Source organism: Oncorhynchus masou, chromosome 9, assembly GCF_036934945.1.
Source record: "Oncorhynchus masou masou isolate Uvic2021 chromosome 9, UVic_Omas_1.1, whole genome shotgun sequence".
Lineage (NCBI taxonomy): Eukaryota > Metazoa > Chordata > Actinopteri > Salmoniformes > Salmonidae > Oncorhynchus > Oncorhynchus masou.
In genome coordinates this window covers 23,030,370-23,049,717 of record NC_088220.1, presented here as the reverse complement: position 1 = coordinate 23,049,717, position 19,348 = coordinate 23,030,370, and the positions used below count along the sequence as shown (strand labels likewise).

Here is a 19,348-nt window from a genome sequence, read left to right as displayed (position 1 = left end):
ACCCCCCTACCTTCTTCCCCGATGGGACAGAGCATGCGTGCCCTGGCGACCCACTCGCACCTGCCACTCCACATGAACTGAAACACAAGCCTCACTAGAGGCCTCCTCAGACAAGCCGGCAAAGGGTAGATGTACGCCAAATACAAAAGAGATGGCAACACATCCACCTTTAGGACCAGGACTTTGCCCATAAAAGACAAATACCGAGCCTTCCACATTGCTAGCTTCCTCTGTACCACTGCAATACGCATGTTCCAGTTTAGCGTCGCTGAGCCGGAGGTCTCAAAATGGACCCCGAGAATCCTCAGGGCCCCCTCACAGAGAGATAACCCCCCGGGCACATCCGTTCTACCGCGCCATCTTCCGAAAAACTTGACGGAAGACTTTGCATGGTTCAGAACCGCTCCCGGCGCTCGGGTGAAATCCCCAAAGATGGCAAGGGACCTTGTCAGGCACGAGTCCTTACACAGCAGCAAGGAAGTGTCGTCGGCGTACTGCGTCATCTTAACACGCAGCCCACCACTTCCAGGGATCAACAAGCCTTCCACCCCTGTGTCTGCCCTAATGGCAGCCCCCAGAGGCTCCATGTACAGAACGAAGAGGAGAGCCGAGAGTGGGCACCCCTGCCTGACCCCAGACAAGAGGTCAAAAACATCACCCAAGTGACTATTTACACTAACTCGGCACCCCGCTCCGACATATAATGTACGAATCCATCCTATGAACTTCTCCCCAAATCCTAATCGACCTAACACTCTGAATAAAAAGGATCTATTCACGCGATCAAAGGCATTCGCCTGATCTATCGCTGCTACCATTAAAGGCAGTCCTCTATCTTCAACCCAAGCGATGGAGTCCCTGATTAACTGTAGGTTCCATCTAATAGTGCGGCCCTCTACCCCGCACGTCTGATCCTCATGGACGACGTAGGGAAGGGCTGTGCGCAACCGGTCTGCTAAAACCTTTGCAAGTAGCTTGTAATCTATACACAGCATGGTCAACGGCCGCCAGTTGCCAAGGTCTGTTACTTCCCCCTTCTTATATAAAAGTGACAGCACACCAACAGCCATTGATCCCCCCGGGATCCCCGTCTCAAGGATGGCCTTCAAGACTTCGAGGACCACTGATCCAAGTATACCCCAAAACTTGAGATAAAACTCAGCCGGCAGCCCATCCATCCCAGGCACCTTCCCTTTTCCCATCCTCCTAAGAGCGCTCTCAACCTCTTCTAGTGAGATCTGGGCCTCCATCACTTCTCTAATGTCCTCCGGCAACCGCCTGGACAAGTGTTCTAAAAACACATTTCCCTGCTCTAAATCTATTTCCCTTTCCTTAAATAAACCTTGGAAATGATCAGTTGTCACCCTGACCATATCCTCTGGTTCTCTAACTATACTACCATTTTCTTCCCTAACACCATGCATTACCTTCCTACTCTGTCTGGCCCTAACCGACTTAAAGAACATAGCAGAACAAGTCTCATTGTGTTCTAGAAAGCCACTATGCGCACGCTCCAGGAAAGCTCGAGCCTTCCGCTCCTGCAACTCCCTGAGCTGCGCCTTTAGGGTTGCGGATCCGTCCCAGTCAAACGACCCGCCGAGGTTGCCTGCCTCGTACTCGAGTTCAATTAACCTTTGGATACGATCCACCTCCCTCCTCTTCTCCCTTTTTTTCCTCTTGCAATACCATATTATAAAAGCCCTAATCCTCACCTTAACTAATTCCCACCACTCTAACACCCCCTCGCACATGGACCGGAGGCCTTCAAACCTCCAAAAGAAACAAAAAAACCTGTCAACAAAAGCCTGCTCCTCCAGCACATCCCGATCTAACTTCCAGTACCCCCTACCAAAAAGGCAGACTGGCGACCCCACCTGCAGGAGCACCCCGTCGTGATCCGAAAAGAAAACAGGCAACAGCCGCCCAGACAACTTACCCAAAGACCTGGGTACAAAAATATAGTCGAGCCTCCGCACAACCCCCCTGGAGTTGTGCCATGTAGGACCGGCCATTTTTGGAGTAGTGTGCAGGCCACCATCAACCAGACCATGGCAAGCCATTAGCCCGGTGATGGCGCCTGCACTGCTATCCCCCCCTATTCCTAAATCTGTATTAAAGTCCCCCCTATCACTAATTTCCTATTTGTGACACACAGGGGCGCCAGACAGTCCACCATCTCCCTCCTGTCTGCCACCACCTGTGGCCCATACACCACCACTAATCTAAATTTACAATCCCTTATCGTGACATCCACCCCTATAACCCTCCCCTGCATCACCACAAAAGAACCCTCCACTTTTACCTCCCTGTGCCCACACAAAATCCCTACCCCCGATGAGTGCACCCCCCCAATACCCCAAACCGACTCCCCCACCTACTAACATCCCCTCCATCCCTCAGGTGAACCTCCTGTAAAAAACAAAAATCAAACCCCACACCCTCCAGATAACTAAAAACCGCCATCCTCTTAACAAAATCCCTTAAACCCCTTACATTTAAACTAACAAAAGTAAAATTAGACCCCATGAAAGAATAAAATAAAAACATGTAATACACTCAAATTCTAAACCCAGACAGAAAAAAAAAACAGGAGACTCACCCGATGCTCCCCTGCTCCATATCTATCGGTGATAACACCATCCGTACTCCCGACGTCTCTTCCTCCATCTCGCCAACCCAGGATGCAGGAATAGTGTTTGGCTCCGGGGTGCCCTGCACCCTGGGTCTACTCCCACACCCCTCCCCCTCCCCAGCGCTGCAGCTAGTTTGGAAAAAAATAGGGGAGGCTGAGTCCCCAAACAAAAAACTCCCCACCTCCTCCTGTACCCAGTCCTGGGTCTTGTTAGGTGTGTCCCCACCCAACAGAAGTTGAGGGCCTGGGGAAACCAGCAGCAACCCAGAGGTTTCTCCCACCCCCATCGCTCTCTTGGCCATCCCCTCTCTCTCACTGTCGGCCAATCGCACCCTCCTCTTCACTCTCTTCTTTGGTGATGGCGGCAGTGGAGAGATACCACCCTCCTCCCCCGCCAGCTCCTCCACCATACCCCTCATCTCTTCCACCAGGGCACTTTCCCCCCACTCCACTTGCTCTTCCACCATCTCCTTCTCCACCACCCCTCCCTCGCTTTCTTCTCTCTCATGCTCCTCCACTCGGTTGCCTTCTTCCGACGCTTTTCCTGGTTCTCCTACTCCCGTGCCTTCCGTTTCCTTCTCTCTTCCATCCTCCGCTTCTTGCTCCTCCTCCTTCCTTGCCGCCTTCCCCTCTGGACCTGTACTCTGGTCATGAGGCATGCTTCCTTACCCTCCTCTTCTTTCCCCCATCCCCCGCACCTGCTCCCCCCCCCAGCCGCAGACGCGTATGACCAGCTTGCTTAGGGGCTCTTCTCCGGGTTCCACGCTCTGTCGGTGATGGCTTTGTTATGGAAGGTTTAGGAATCGCTTCTTTTTAGGTGGCTGTAGAATTTAACAGCTGTTTTCTGGATATTGATCATTAGCGGGTATCGGCCTAATTCTGCTCTGCATGCATTATTTGGTGTTTTACGTTGTACACTGAGGATATTTTGGCAGAATTCTGCATGCGGAGTCTCAATTTGGTATTTGCCCCATTTTGTGAATTCTTGGTTGGTGAGCGGACCCCAGACCTCACAATCATGAAGGGCAATGGATTCTGTAACTGATTCAATTATTTTTAGCCAGATCCTCATTGGTATGTCGAGTTTTATGTTCCTTTTGATGGCATAGAAGGCCCTTGCCTTGTCTCTCAGATCGTTCGCAGCTTTGTGGAAGTTACCTGTGGCGCTGATGTTTAGGCCGAGGTATGTATAGTTTGTTTGTGTGCTCTAGGGCAACGGTGTCTAGATGGAATTTGTATTTGTGGTCGTGGCAACTGGACCTTTTTTGTAACACCATTATTTTAGTCTTACTGAGATGTACTGTCAGGGCCCAGGTCTAACAGAATCTGTGCAGAAGATCTAGGTGCTGCTGTAGGCCCTCCTTGGTTGGGGACAGAAGCATCAGATCATCAGCAAACAGTAGACATTTGACTTTAGATTTTAGTAGGCTGAGACCGGGACTGTTCCAGTGCCCTCGCCAATTCGTTGGGGCTTAAGCTGCATCCCTGTCTCACCCCATGTGAAATGTGTGTTTTTTGCCAATTTGTAACGTGTGGTTTTTGCCAATTTGTACTGCACACTTTGTGCATGATTGTGTACATGGTTTGTATAATGTTGTATGTTTTTACCCCAACACCACTTTCCATCAATTTGTTTAGCAGACCCTCATGACAAATTGAGTCAAATGCTTTTTTGAAGTCAACAAAGCATGAGAAGACTTTGCATTTGTTATGGTTTGTTTGTTTGTCAATTAGGGTGTGCATAGCCAATTGGAATTTGTGGTCTGTATATTTTATCATTTAAGGTTCTCTCTCTCTCTCTCTCTCTCTCTCTCTGTCTCTCTGTCTCTCTGTCTCTCTGTCTCTGTCTCTGTCTCTGTCTCTGTCTCTGTGTGTGTGTAACTAGGCAGGCCCAGAGGCAGTACAGCCTGTTCTGTACCCAGCAGTCAGCCAGTAAACTAGTGAGTCAGTATGGAAGCTGGAGCAATTATCATTGTGAAAAGGACTCATGTGCCCCCAGGACAAAATATACTGACTCAGCCAGAAGCCAACAGCATCATTGCTTGCTATTCCAGTAGACGTTTTCTGGTTTGGAGAGGGTTTTGGGTGCTCAGTGTGATGAGACAGAGTGCCCTGAAATTGTTCAAACATGAGTAGTGTGGAAGGCAATCTGGCCTCGCGTTGCCATGCCTCCAAAATCATGTCGTTGTCACGCCTTCCTGTATTAAGGAAGTCTGGTTCGCAACGAGGCTACTTCTAGAGTGCTGCTATTGTTCACAGGGCCAGAGTGGAGTCATCACAGGCAGAAAAAGAAACGTCCTCTCACTGTCAACTGCATTCGTTTTCAGCAAACTTATGTGTAAATATTTGTATGAACATAACAAGATTCAACAACTGAGAGACAAACTGAACAAGTTCCACAGACATGTGACGAACAGAAATGGAATAATGTGTCCCTGAACAAAGGGGGGGTCAAAATCAAAAGTAACAATCAGTATCTGGTGTGGCCACCAGCTGCATTAAGTACTGCAGCTGGTGTCGCGAATGGTTGAGGAACAGCTATTGGGGAACAATAACATTTAAAACATTTAAATAGTACTGTCCTCATGGACTCAGATTTGCCAGTTCTTGTTGTGAGATGTTACCCCACTCTTCCACCGAGGCACCTGCAAGTTCCCGGACATTTCTGGGGGGAATGGCACTAGCCCTCACCCTCCGATCCAACAGGTCCCAGACATGCTCAATGGGATTGAGATATGGGCTCTTCGCTGGCAACGGCAGAACACTGACATTCCTGTCTTGCAGGAAATCACGCACAGAACGAGCAGTATGGCTGGTGGCATTGTCATGCTGGAGAGTCATGTCAGGATGAGCCTGCAGGAAGGGTACCACATGAGGGAGGAGGATGTCTTCCCTGTAACGCACAGTGTTGAGATTGCCTGCAATGACAACAAGCTCAGTCCGATAATACTGTGACACACCGCCCCAGACCATGACTGACCCTCCACCTCCAAATTGAACCCACTCCAGAGTACAGAGGCCTACAAGCCCTCAGTCCAACCTCTCTCAGCCTATTGCGGACAGTCTGAGCTCTGATGGAGGGATTGTGTGTTCCTGGTATAACTCAGGCAGTTGTTGTTGCCATCCTGTACGTGTCCCGCAGGTGTGATGTTCGGATGTACAGGTGTTGTTACATGTGGTCTGCCACTGCGAGGACAATCAGCTGTCTGTCCGTCTCCCTGTAGCGCTGTCTTAGGCATCTCACAGTACGGACATTGCAATTTATTGCCCTGGCCACATCTGCAGTCCTCATGCCTCCTTGCAGCATGCCTATGCCACGTTCACGCAGATGAGCAGGGACCCTGGGCATCTTTCTTTTGGTGTTTTTCAGAGTCGGTAGAAAGGCCTCTTTAGTGTCCTAAGTTTTCATCACTGTGACCTTAATTGCCTACCGTCTGTAAGCTGTTAGTGTCTTAACGACCATTCCACAGGTGCATGTTCATTAGTTGTTTATGGTTCATTGAACAAGCATGGGAAACCGTGTTTAAAACCCTTACAATGAAGATCTGTGAAGTTATTTGGACTTTTACGAATTATCTTTGAACAGGGTCCTGAAAAAGGGACGTTTCTTTTTTTGCTGAGTTTATAAGAACTCCTATATTACTACAATGTATCTAATGTTTCTCTCTCTCTGTCTCTCTCTCTGTCTGTCTGTCTCTCTCTTTGTCTCTCTCTGTCTCTGTCTGTCTCTATCTATCTCTCTCTCTCTTTCTCTGTCTCTCTCTCTCTCTGTCTGTCTCTATCTATCTGTGTCTCTGTCTCTCTCTGTCTGTCTCTATATCTCTCTTTCTCTGTCTGTCTATCTACCTCTGTCTTTCTCTGTGTGTCTCTCTCTGTGTCTCTCTCTCTCTGTGTCTCTCTTTCTCAACAGTGTTGAGTCTGTGAATGATGGTCTATTTCACACAGTGGAGCTCCTGATTCAGAACCACTCTCTGAGCCTGGTGGTGGACAAGGGATCCCCCAAGAGTCTGGGCAAGCTGCCCCGCCAGCCCTCTTTGGACCACAGCACACAGCTCTACATAGGAGGTAAACAGAGACACATATAGCACACATACCTGAAAGGACCCATTACTCCTTAGAAACACACAGAACAATTTGCACTGTGCATACCTACAGATATTTTCTTTACACATTGAAACTGATGTACCGATGAAATGTCAGGTCAACAAACCAGAATGTCAGAATGATAATGCCCCCTCTTTCTTCCATCCCTCGCCTCCTTCCCTCCAGGTATACCCTTAGCGGTGGTGCCATCAGGCCTGCGTTCAGGTCCCGACCGCAGCCCTCAGTTCTTCAACGGCTGCATCCACAATGTCAGGATCAACGGAGAGCTCCAAGATCTGGGGGCAGCGCCACGCAGGGTGGAAGGCATCCTGCCAGGCTGCCACTCCTGCAGTGTGTGTGCCCAAGGCGGCTGCAGACAGAGGGGGGAGATGGGTGTGTCCTGCGAGTGCCCACCCAGCCGCAGCGGATCCCACTGTGATCAGAAGACTGCCCCCAGCCCCTGTCATAGCAGCAGGTATGGCCTGTCTAACAGCTACATATCAGACTGCCCCCAGCCCCTGTCAAAGCAGCAGGTATGGCCTGTCTAACAGCTACATATCAGACTGCCCCCAGCCCCTGTCATAGCAGCAGGTATGGCCTGTCTAACAGCTACATATCAGACTGCCCCCAGCCCCTGTCAGAGCAGCAGGTATGGCCTGTCTAACAGCTACATATCAGACTGCCCCCAGCCCCTGTCAGAGCAGCAGGTATGGCCTGTCTAACAGCTACATATCAGACTGCCCCCAGCCCCTGTCAGAGCAGCAGGTATGGCCTGTCTAACAGCTACATATCAGACTGCCCCCAGCCCCTGTCAGAGCAGCAGGTATGGCCTGTCTAACAGCTACATATCAGACTGCCCCCAGCCCCTGTCATAGCAGCAGGTATGGCCTGTCTAACAGCTACATATCAGACTGCCCCCAGCCCCTGTCATAGCAGCAGGTATGGCCTGTCTAACAGCTACATATCAGACTGCCCCCAGCCCCTGTCAGAGCAGCAGGTATGGCCTGTCTAACAGCTACATATCAGACTGCTCCCAGCCCCTGTCATAGCAGCAGGTATGGCCTGTCTAACAGCTACATATCAGACTGCCCCTGTCAGAGCAGCAGGTATGGCCTGTCTAACAGCTACATATCAGACTGCCCCCAGCCCCTGTCAGAGCAGCAGGTATGGCCTGTCTAACAGCTACATATCAGACTGCCCCCAGCCCCTGTCAGAGCAGCAGGTATGGCCTGTCTAACAGCTACATATCAGACTGCCCCCAGCCCCTGTCATAGCAGCAGGTATGGCCTGTCTAACAGCTACATATCAGACTGCCCCTGTCAGAGCAGCAGGTATGGCCCTAACAGCTCATATCAGACTGCAGTCAGAGCAGCAGGTATGGCCTGTCTAACAGCTACATATCAGACTGCCCCCCTGTCAGAGCAGCAGGTATGGCCTGTCTAACAGCTACATATCAGACTGCCCCCAGCCCCTCAGAGCAGCAGGTATGGCCTGTCTAACAGCTACATATCAGACTGCCCCTGTCAGAGCAGCAGGTATGGCCTGTCTAACAGCTACATATCAGACTGCCCCTGTCAGAGCAGCAGGTATGGCCTGTCTAACAGCTACATATCAGACTGCCCCCAGCCCCTGTCAGAGCAGCAGGTATGGCCTGTCTAACAGCTACATATCAGACTGCCCCTGTCAGAGCAGCAGGTATGGCCTGTCTAACAGCTACATATCAGACTGCCCCCAGCCCCTGTCAGAGCAGCAGGTATGGCCTGTCTAACAGCTACATATCAGACTGCCCCCAGCCCCAGTCAGAGCAGCAGGTATGGCCTGTCTAACAGCTACATATCAGACTGCCCCCAGCCCCTGTCAGAGCAGCAGGTATGGCCTGTCTAACAGCTACATATCAGACTGCCCCCAGCCCCTGTCAGAGCAGCAGGTATGGCCTGTCTAACAGCTACATATCAGACTGCCCCTGTCAGAGCAGCAGGTATGGCCTGTCTAACAGCTACATATCAGACTGCCCCAGTCAGAGCAGCAGGTATGGCCTGTCTAACAGCTACATATCAGACTGCCCCAGTCAGAGCAGCAGGTATGGCCTGTCTAACAGCTACATATCAGACTGCCCCCAGCCCCTGTCATAGCAGCAGGTATGGCCTGTCTAACAGCTACATATCAGACTGCCCCAGTCATAGCAGCAGGTATGGCCTGTCTAACAGCTACATATCAGACTGCCCCCAGCCCCTGTCAGAGCAGCAGGTATGGCCTGTCTAACAGCTACATATCAGACTGCCCCTGTCAGAGCAGCAGGTATGGCCTGTCTAACAGCTACATATCAGACTGCCCCTGTCATAGCAGCAGGTATGGCCTGTCTAACAGCTACATATCAGACTGCCCCCAGCCCCTGTCAGAGCAGCAGGTATGGCCTGTCTAACAGCTACATATCAGACTGCCCCTGTCAGAGCAGCAGGTATGGCCTGTCTAACAGCCATATCAGACTGCCCCTGTCATAGCAGCAGGTATGGCCTGTCTAACAGCTACATATCAGACTGCCCCAGTCAGAGCAGCAGGTATGGCCTGTCTAACAGCTACATATCAGACTGCCCCAGTCAGAGCAGCAGGTATGGCCTGTCTAACAGCTACATATCAGACTGCCCCAGTCAGAGCAGCAGGTATGGCCTGTCTAACAGCTACATATCAGACTGCCCCAGTCAGAGCAGCAGGTATGGCCTGTCTAACAGCTACATATCAGACTGCCCCAGTCAGAGCAGCAGGTATGGCCTGTCTAACAGCTACATATCAGACTGCCCCTGTCAGAGCAGCAGGTATGGCCTGTCTAACAGCTACATATCAGACTGCCCCAGAGCAGCAGGTATGGCCTGTCTAACAGCTACATATCAGACTGCCCCTGTCAGAGCAGCAGGTATGGCCTGTCTAACAGCTACATATCAGACTGCCCCTGTCAGCAGCAGGTATGGCCTGTCTAACAGCTACATATCAGACTGCCCCAGTCAGAGCAGCAGGTATGGCCTGTCTAACAGCTACATATCAGACTGCCCCAGCCCCTGTCAGAGCAGCAGGTATGGCCTGTCTAACAGCTACATATCAGACTGCCCCTGTCAGAGCAGCAGGTATGGCCTGTCTAACAGCTACATATCAGACTGCCCCCAGCCCCTGTCATAGCAGCAGGTATGGCCTGTCTAACAGCTACATATCAGACTGCCCTTGTCATAGCAGCAGGTATGGCCTGTCTAACAGCTACATATCAGACTGCCCCAGTCAGAGCAGCAGGTATGGCCTGTCTAACAGCTACATATCAGACTGCCCCAGCCCCTCAGAGCAGCAGGTATGGCCTGTCTAACAGCTACATATCAGACTGCCCCAGTCAGAGCAGCAGGTATGGCCTGTCTAACAGCTACATATCAGACTGCCCCAGCAGAGCAGCAGGTATGGCCTGTCTAACAGCTACATATCAGACTGCCCCAGTCAGAGCAGCAGGTATGGCCTGTCTAACAGCTACATATCAGACTGCCCCCAGCCCCTGTCAGAGCAGCAGGTATGGCCTGTCTAACAGCTACATATCAGACTGCCCCTGTCAGAGCAGCAGGTATGGCCTGTCTAACAGCTACATATCAGACAGCAGCAGGTATGGCCTGTCTAACAGCTACATATCAGACTGCCCCTGTCAGAGCAGCAGGTATGGCCTGTCTAACAGCTACATATCAGACTGCCCCTGTCAGAGCAGCAGGTATGGCCTGTCTAACAGCTACATATCAGACTGCCCCTGTCAGAGCAGCAGGTATGGCCTGTCTAACAGCTACATATCAGACTGCCCCCAGTCAGAGCAGCAGGTATGGCCTGTCTAACAGCTACATATCAGACTGCCCCAGCCCCTGTCAGAGCAGCAGGTATGGCCTGTCTAACAGCTACATATCAGACTGCCCCAGTCAGAGCAGCAGGTATGGCCTGTCTAACAGCTACATATCAGACTGCCCCTGTCAGAGCAGCAGGTATGGCCTGTCTAACAGCTACATATCAGACTGCCCCAGTCAGAGCAGCAGGTATGGCCTGTCTAACAGCTACATATCAGACTGCCCCTGTCAGAGCAGCAGGTATGGCCTGTCTAACAGCTACATATCAGACTGCCCCTGTCAGAGCAGCAGGTATGGCCTGTCTAACAGCTACATATCAGACTGCCCCCAGCCCCTGTCATAGCAGCAGGTATGGCCTGTCTAACAGCTACATATCAGACTGCCCCAGCCCCTCATAGCAGCAGGTATGGCCTGTCTAACAGCTACATATCAGACTGCCCCCAGCCCCTGTCAGAGCAGCAGGTATGGCCTGTCTAACAGCTACATATCAGACTGCCCCCAGCCCCTGTCAGAGCAGCAGGTATGGCCTGTCTAACAGCTACATATCAGACTGCCCCTGTCAGAGCAGCAGGTATGGCCTGTCTAACAGCTACATATCAGACTGCCCCAGTCAGAGCAGCAGGTATGGCCTGTCTAACAGCTACATATCAGACTGCCCCTGTCAGAGCAGCAGGTATGGCCTGTCTAACAGCTACATATCAGACTGCCCCAGTCAGAGCAGCAGGTATGGCCTGTCTAACAGCTACATATCAGACTGCCCCCAGCCCCTGTCAGAGCAGCAGGTATGGCCTGTCTAACAGCTACATATCAGACTGCCCCTGTCAGAGCAGCAGGTATGGCCTGTCTAACAGCCCAGACTGCCCCTGTCAGAGCAGCAGGTATGGCCTGTCTAACAGCTACATATCAGACTGCCCCAGTCAGAGCAGCAGGTATGGCCTGTCTAACAGCTACATATCAGACTGCCCCAGTCAGAGCAGCAGGTATGGCCTGTCATACATATCAGACTGCCCCAGTCAGAGCAGTATGGCCTGTCTAACAGCTACATATCAGACTGCCCCTGTCAGCAGCAGGTATGGCCTGTCTAACAGCTACATATCAGACTGCCCCTGTCAGAGCAGCAGGTATGGCCTGTCTAACAGCTACATATCAGACTGCCCCTGTCATAGCAGCAGGTATGGCCTGTCTAACAGCTACATATCAGACTGCCCCAGTCAGAGCAGCAGGTATGGCCTGTCTAACAGCTACATATCAGACTGCCCCTGTCAGAGCAGCAGGTATGGCCTGTCTAACAGCTACATATCAGACTGCCCCTGTCAGAGCAGCAGGTATGGCCTGTCTAACAGCTACATATCAGACTGCCCCTGTCAGAGCAGCAGGTATGGCCTGTCTAACAGCTACATATCAGACTGCCCCAGCCCCTGTCATAGCAGCAGGTATGGCCTGTCTAACAGCTACATATCAGACTGCCCCCAGCCCCTGTCATAGCAGCAGGTATGGCCTGTCTAACAGCTACATATCAGACTGCCCCCAGCCCCTGTCAGAGCAGCAGGTATGGCCTGTCTAACAGCTACATATCAGACTGCCCCAGTCAGAGCAGCAGGTATGGCCTGTCTAACAGCTACATATCAGACTGCCCCAGTCAGAGCAGCAGGTATGGCCTGTCTAACAGCTACATATCAGACTGCCCCAGTCAGAGCAGCAGGTATGGCCTGTCTAACAGCTACATATCAGACTGCCCCTGTCAGAGCAGCAGGTATGGCCTGTCTAACAGCTACATATCAGACTGCCCCTGTCAGAGCAGCAGGTATGGCCTGTCTAACAGCTACATATCAGACTGCCCCTGTCATAGCAGCAGGTATGGCCTGTCTAACAGCTACATATCAGACTGCCCCAGTCAGAGCAGCAGGTATGGCCTGTCTAACAGCTACATATCAGACTGCCCCTGTCAGAGCAGCAGGTATGGCCTGTCTAACAGCTACATATCAGACTGCACCCTGCCCCTGTCAGAGCAGCAGGTATGGCCTGTCTAACAGCTACATATCAGCCCCTGTCATAGCAGCAGGTATGGCCTGTCTAACAGCTACATATCAGACTGCCCCTGTCAGAGCAGCAGGTATGGCCCCAGACCCCTTGTCATAGCAGCAGGTATGGCCTGTCTAACAGCTACATATCAGACTGCCCCCAGCCCCTGTCAGAGCAGCAGGTATGGCCTGTCTAACAGCTACATATCAGACTGCCCCCAGCCCCTGTCAGAGCAGCAGGTATGGCCTGTCTAACAGCTACATATCAGACTGCCCCTGTCAGAGCAGCAGGTATGGCCTGTCTAACAGCTACATATCAGACTGCCCCAGCCCCTCATAGCAGCAGGTATGGCCTGTCTAACAGCTACATATCAGACTGCCCCTGTCATAGCAGCAGGTATGGCCTGTCTAACAGCTACATATCAGACTGCCCCAGCCCCTCAGAGCAGCAGGTATGGCCTGTCTAACAGCTACATATCAGACTGCCCCTGTCAGAGCAGCAGGTATGGCCTGTCTAACAGCTACATATCAGACTGCCCCAGTCAGAGCAGCAGGTATGGCCTGTCTAACAGCTACATATCAGACTGCCCCAGTCAGAGCAGCAGGTATGGCCTGTCTAACAGCTACATATCAGACTGCCCCTGTCAGAGCAGCAGGTATGGCCTGTCTAACAGCTACATATCAGACTGCCCCAGTCAGAGCAGCAGGTATGGCCTGTCTAACAGCTACATATCAGACTGCCCCAGTCAGAGCAGCAGGTATGGCCTGTCTAACAGCTACATATCAGACTGCCCCAGTCAGAGCAGCAGGTATGGCCTGTCTAACAGCTACATATCAGACTGCCCCAGTCAGAGCAGCAGGTATGGCCTGTCTAACAGCTACATATCAGACTGCCCCAGTCAGAGCAGCAGGTATGGCCTGTCTAACAGCTACATATCAGACTGCCCCTGTCATAGCAGCAGGTATGGCCTGTCTAACAGCTACATATCAGACTGCCCCTGTCAGAGCAGCAGGTATGGCCTGTCTAACAGCTACATATCAGACTGCCCCAGTCAGAGCAGCAGGTATGGCCTGTCTAACAGCTACATATCAGACTGCCCCTGTCAGAGCAGCAGGTATGGCCTGTCTAACAGCTACATATCAGACTGCCCCCAGCCCCTGTCATAGCAGCAGGTATGGCCTGTCTAACAGCTACATATCAGACTGCCCCCAGCCCCTGTCAGAGCAGCAGGTATGGCCTGTCTAACAGCTACATATCAGACTGCCCCAGTCAGAGCAGCAGGTATGGCCTGTCTAACAGCTACATATCAGACTGCCCCCAGCCCCTGTCAGAGCAGCAGGTATGGCCTGTCTAACAGCTACATATCAGACTGCCCCCAGCCCCTGTCAGAGCAGCAGGTATGGCCTGTCTAACAGCTACATATCAGACTGCCCCTGTCAGAGCAGCAGGTATGGCCTGTCTAACAGCTACATATCAGACTGCCCCAGTCAGAGCAGCAGGTATGGCCTGTCTAACAGCTACATATCAGACTGCCCCCAGCCCCTGTCAGAGCAGCAGGTATGGCCTGTCTAACAGCTACATATCAGACTGCCCCAGTCAGAGCAGCAGGTATGGCCTGTCTAACAGCTACATATCAGACTGCCCCAGTCAGAGCAGCAGGTATGGCCTGTCTAACAGCTACATATCAGACTGCCCCAGTCAGAGCAGCAGGTATGGCCTGTCTAACAGCTACATATCAGACTGCCCCAGTCAGAGCAGCAGGTATGGCCTGTCTAACAGCTACATATCAGACTGCCCCAGTCATAGCAGCAGGTATGGCCTGTCTAACAGCTACATATCAGACTGCCCCTGTCAGAGCAGCAGGTATGGCCTGTCTAACAGCTACATATCAGACTGCCCCAGTCAGAGCAGCAGGTATGGCCTGTCTAACAGCTACATATCAGACTGCCCCTGTCAGAGCAGCAGGTATGGCCTGTCTAACAGCTACATATCAGACTGCCCCCAGCCCCTGTCATAGCAGCAGGTATGGCCTGTCTAACAGCTACATATCAGACTGCCCCCAGCCCCTGTCAGAGCAGCAGGTATGGCCTGTCTAACAGCTACATATCAGACTGCCCCAGTCAGAGCAGCAGGTATGGCCTGTCTAACAGCTACATATCAGACTGCCCCCAGCCCCTGTCAGAGCAGCAGGTATGGCCTGTCTAACAGCTACATATCAGACTGCCCCCAGCCCCTGTCAGAGCAGCAGGTATGGCCTGTCTAACAGCTACATATCAGACTGCCCCAGTCAGAGCAGCAGGTATGGCCTGTCTAACAGCTACATATCAGACTGCCCCAGTCAGAGCAGCAGGTATGGCCTGTCAGCTACATATCAGACTGCCCCAGTCAGAGCAGCAGGTATGGCCTGTCTAACAGCTACATATCAGACTGCCCCCAGCCCCTGTCAGAGCAGCAGGTATGGCCTGTCTAACAGCTACATATCAGACTGCCCCCAGCCCCTGTCAGAGCAGCAGGTATGGCCTGTCTAACAGCTACATATCAGACTGCCCCTGTCAGAGCAGCAGGTATGGCCTGTCTAACAGCTACATATCAGACTGCCCCTGTCAGAGCAGCAGGTATGGCCTGTCTAACAGCTACATATCAGACTGCCCCAGTCAGAGCCAGGTATGGCCTGTCAGCTACATATCAGACTGCCCCTGTCAGAGCAGGTATGGCCTGTCTAACAGCTACATATCAGACTGCCCCAGTCAGAGCAGCAGGTATGGCCTGTCTAACAGCTACATATCCAAGACACCTCAACATAGGCCTTTAATCATAACTGAAAATCCATAATGAACCTCATCCTCAACACATTAGTACGTTCACAAGCATACAAATGGACTCTTGCTTTTACACTTGCTCATGTTTAATAATATTATAAAATATTAATAATATGTACTCAATGTGTATGAATTATTAAACACACATCAATTACCATTCCTCACAGGAAGTGTAAACCTCTTTGTTTCAGGTGTATCCATGGGCTGTGTGTGCCTAAGGCATCATCTTACAGTTGTCAGTGTGCTGAGGGCTACACAGGGCAGTACTGTGACAGGAGAGAGGAGCCCCAAGCCTGTAGGGGACACCAGTGTAGACACGGGGAGTGTAGGGTCACAGGGAGTGGGGAGCCCTCCTGCCACTGCCAGCCAGGCTACACTGGCCCTGCCTGTGCCACCGGTGAGAGGATTAGACACACACACACCTAGGCGGTTTCCAACATTGAGAAACTGTTTCTGTAAGGACATTCTACTGCATACAGAAACTTGACTGTCCATAATAATAATAATAGGCTGTACAATCTGAAATCGTCCATGTCAGAGTGAAATAAGTTACTGTGAAGCTCTCCCATTGACCTCTTTTAGATGTGACGTGCCAGGGAGAGGCGGTGCATGAGCTGCTGAAGCGCCAGCAGCCCATGAACACGTGCACCTCCACCAGTAAGATCCCCCGGGCGGAGTGTCCCCGTGCCTGTGACGGGGGCCTCTGCTGCGCCCCATCTAAGAGCCGGAGGCGGAAAGTGTTCTTCAAGTGCACCGACGGGAGCTCGTTCTCTGAGGAGATTGAAATCACCCTGGAGTGTGGCTGTGCCAAGTGCCCATTGTAATATCCAGCTATCACCATGGAAACAGCCACAAACTAAATAAAGGACCTGCTGCCAGAGACCAAAAATAAAATATATTGTAAAATAAAACATAGAACTTATTTTTAATAATGGATTTTTTTTTTAAAGAAGAGACTTGATCATTTAAAATAAAATGTTTTATATTGTGTCATATGAAGTTATTTTGTACCTAAAAAAAACACAAAAAAAGATTAACATTCCTGAAAGTATATGAATTTATATGTATAAATCTATATAAATGTATAACATTAGCCCATGGCTTTTATTTGCCCAGTGTATTATTGCATGTGATTGTACGCGTTGATACGATAGGGGAGTCTTTGGACACTTTAAATGTGGAACGAGAAGCTGAGGAAGCAATTGTACAAAAGGGCTGTGAAGAGAAGGAGAAGATGGTGCTGCATCTCCCCAGACATAAAGAAGAGGAAGGCGGTCTTTATCCTGACCTTCAGCTCTGGAGGAGGCAAACAGGGAACTGTCCCACTTTGCTCCCCAGCTTTATAACGGACCTTCCCCACCACCTAGCTAACTGAGCTCACGCTAAAGGACATGAACTCTTATCCACAGAGCTTACAAACAGTGATTTATACTTTGTGCCATAGGAAAACCTTTTACATTGTTACTTATTTGTCTGGTGTGCCACATCAGAGATTCTAGAGTACCAACAGGCCAAGATGGCTTCTACAGTTTCCTGTCAGCCAGTGAAGTTCTCCTGAAATTCTGTACTGTGTGTTTCTCTGTGTTTCTTACATGGTTGCATGACAGACACAAAGAGTCTGAGGCAGAATGTGAACTTTGTTTATGATACGGCGACGGAAGACCCTGCCAATATACGATGGTTCCACCATAGAAATAGGATCCTAGAATCCTGTATATTTTAATAATAGAAGGTATTCTATTTCTATGACAAACTCATGAAGTTTGTCCTGGTGTCCAGGTATCATCAGCAAGGTAAGGTGTTGCTGATGTGTCTATGTGGTCACTGCTCAGTTGGAAAAGGACTTTATAACACCTGGCCTGGGAAATCTTTGTTGGACTTGAATCATAACCGTCTGTTACTACTAACATTATTAATTAAGCCCATTACTACCGGATTGAAGTCATCACAGGATGCGAGGTCTCATCACAGTCGTCCCCCTGTCAGTCAGAATATATCCAGTAACACTTTGTTCATTTTGACTTGATTATAGTACAACATCAGGACACTGCTTTAATGTACCGTACATTTCAAATAAAGTGTTACCAAATATACCTCAATTGAGAGTTTGTCAGTGATCAAGTTCAGTACTCCCCTTACCCCCACTTCCTCACCCTAACAACTCCAATACCACCATGCCTCAAAAACATGACATTGAATGCTTCGGTATGTATGGAACGTGTAGGCTCATCAATGTAAATGATCTGTTGTGAGATGCCTTGTGTTCTATAATAATAATGAGTATTATGTTGGCCATAATATAAGTTGCGTTCTCCAGATATAGAATTTATTTCTGGTAAAACATGAACTTGTGAATGATGAATAATTATGTTGAATGTTGAAATTAAATCTACCGTGAAATGAGTCTCTGTGTCTGAGTTAATGTATTGTAGGACTGACTGGTTACACTGCATGCTGTGGACATTGTAGAAATGCTCGAAGTAGACTAATGTTTGTACAATATTGTGCAAGTCCCTTGGAAAGATTTCCTTTTTTAGAAAAGGCTTCAACTTCCCTGTGTCTACATTTCTATTTAATCAAACTGCAAATATTTACAAAAAGAATCCACTTCAAGAGGAAATGATCTGTATTTGAAATCAATGGTGGGCCTCGGGGTGGAAAGCTTTCCCATGCATCAGTGACAACTACAATAATCCTCTAGTGAGTCCTTTAATTACTTATTTGGGAGCTTTGGCTATTCACACAGTTTGAACTCTAGTACTTAATAGATAATGAAATCACAGGAAGGGCATATGTTGTTTTCTGTTTATTTCCCACCATTTCAATCTGTTTGTGTTTAGTCTTCCAAACATCCCCTGGAGCACACCAGCCAGTCCATGTCTTTGATGTATCCCAGAAGTAGCACTGCTGATTCTAAGGGCCACCTAATCATCGGGCCCTTCATTAGTTGAATCAGCAGCGCTACTTCTGGAATACATAAAATAACTGGCTTGGGTGTAGCCTACTTGAGGAGAGGTTTGGGGAACACAAGTGTAGTTGCTGCTTGTGCTGAAGGGCTCCCGAGTTGCGCAGCGGTCTAAGGCACTGCATTTCAGTGCAAGAGGCGTCACTACAGTCCCTGGTTTGAATCCAGGCTGCATCACATCCGGCTGTGATTGGTAGTCACCATAGGGTGGCACAAGATTGGCCCAGTGTTGTCCTGGTTTAGCCGGGGTAGGCAGTCATTGTAAATATGAATTTGTTCTTAACTGACTTGCCTAGGTAAATAACAAAGTGACTGTTTTTACAGTGTAATGTGGTATCATTATTGACCAATAGATGGTGCCATCCAACACAGCTGTTAATCTACCAAAAAGGCAACACTGACGCTAACCACAGATTATAATTTGTGTTGGAATAAACATTGAGTTTTGGTTGCCAGGCTGCTTTCTATTTCTGAATCACAGGAAGAGCAATTAGATACTTCTTATTGTGTTACATCATCAGTAAATCTGTGATGGGAGTGGAATAATTATAAATAAACTGTGTGTGATCAAGGTCAGAGATAATCAAAAATGCTTGTGTTCGTTACACTGTTTATTCTAGCCGGCTTTATCTCTAAACTTCTAGCATGTTGGCTTTGGTACTGTAAACAGTTAGATAGTGGTCAGTCACCGTGATGAAAGAGAAAACCTAGTAAGAAGACCAAATCTAAAAGCCAAGGCAGGGAAAGCAACAAAGTGGATGAAAATACAGAGGCTCAGATCAGCAGACTCCAAAAGAGCTTCTATCCACCGGCCATAAGACTGTTAAATGGATAACAACTACTGCTCCCCCTCACACCTATGCTGCGAAAATTATTATTGATTAGATTTATAACCACCGCTATGGTGCTGCTCATTGATTATTGAATTCCATTTATTTACTATTATTATCTATCTATCCTGTTACTG

The 19,348-nt window shown here is 49.8% G+C and overlaps 1 protein-coding gene across 1 annotated transcript in view; it reads left to right on the top strand.

Moving 5' to 3' along the window:
* The window catches only part of LOC135545699 (slit homolog 3 protein-like), a 450,244-nt gene extending 432,425 nt beyond the window's left edge, over positions 1–17,819 (top strand). Inside the window, exons 35-38 of the mRNA XM_064973499.1 lie at positions 6,543–6,697; positions 6,902–7,190; positions 15,608–15,813; positions 15,999–17,819. Of these exons, the coding sequence (XP_064829571.1) occupies positions 6,543–6,697; positions 6,902–7,190; positions 15,608–15,813; positions 15,999–16,240 (892 nt within the window). The 3' untranslated portion in view covers positions 16,241–17,819. The remainder of the gene's footprint in view (positions 1–6,542; positions 6,698–6,901; positions 7,191–15,607; positions 15,814–15,998) is intronic.
* The last annotated feature ends 1,529 nt before the right edge of the window (positions 17,820–19,348 follow it).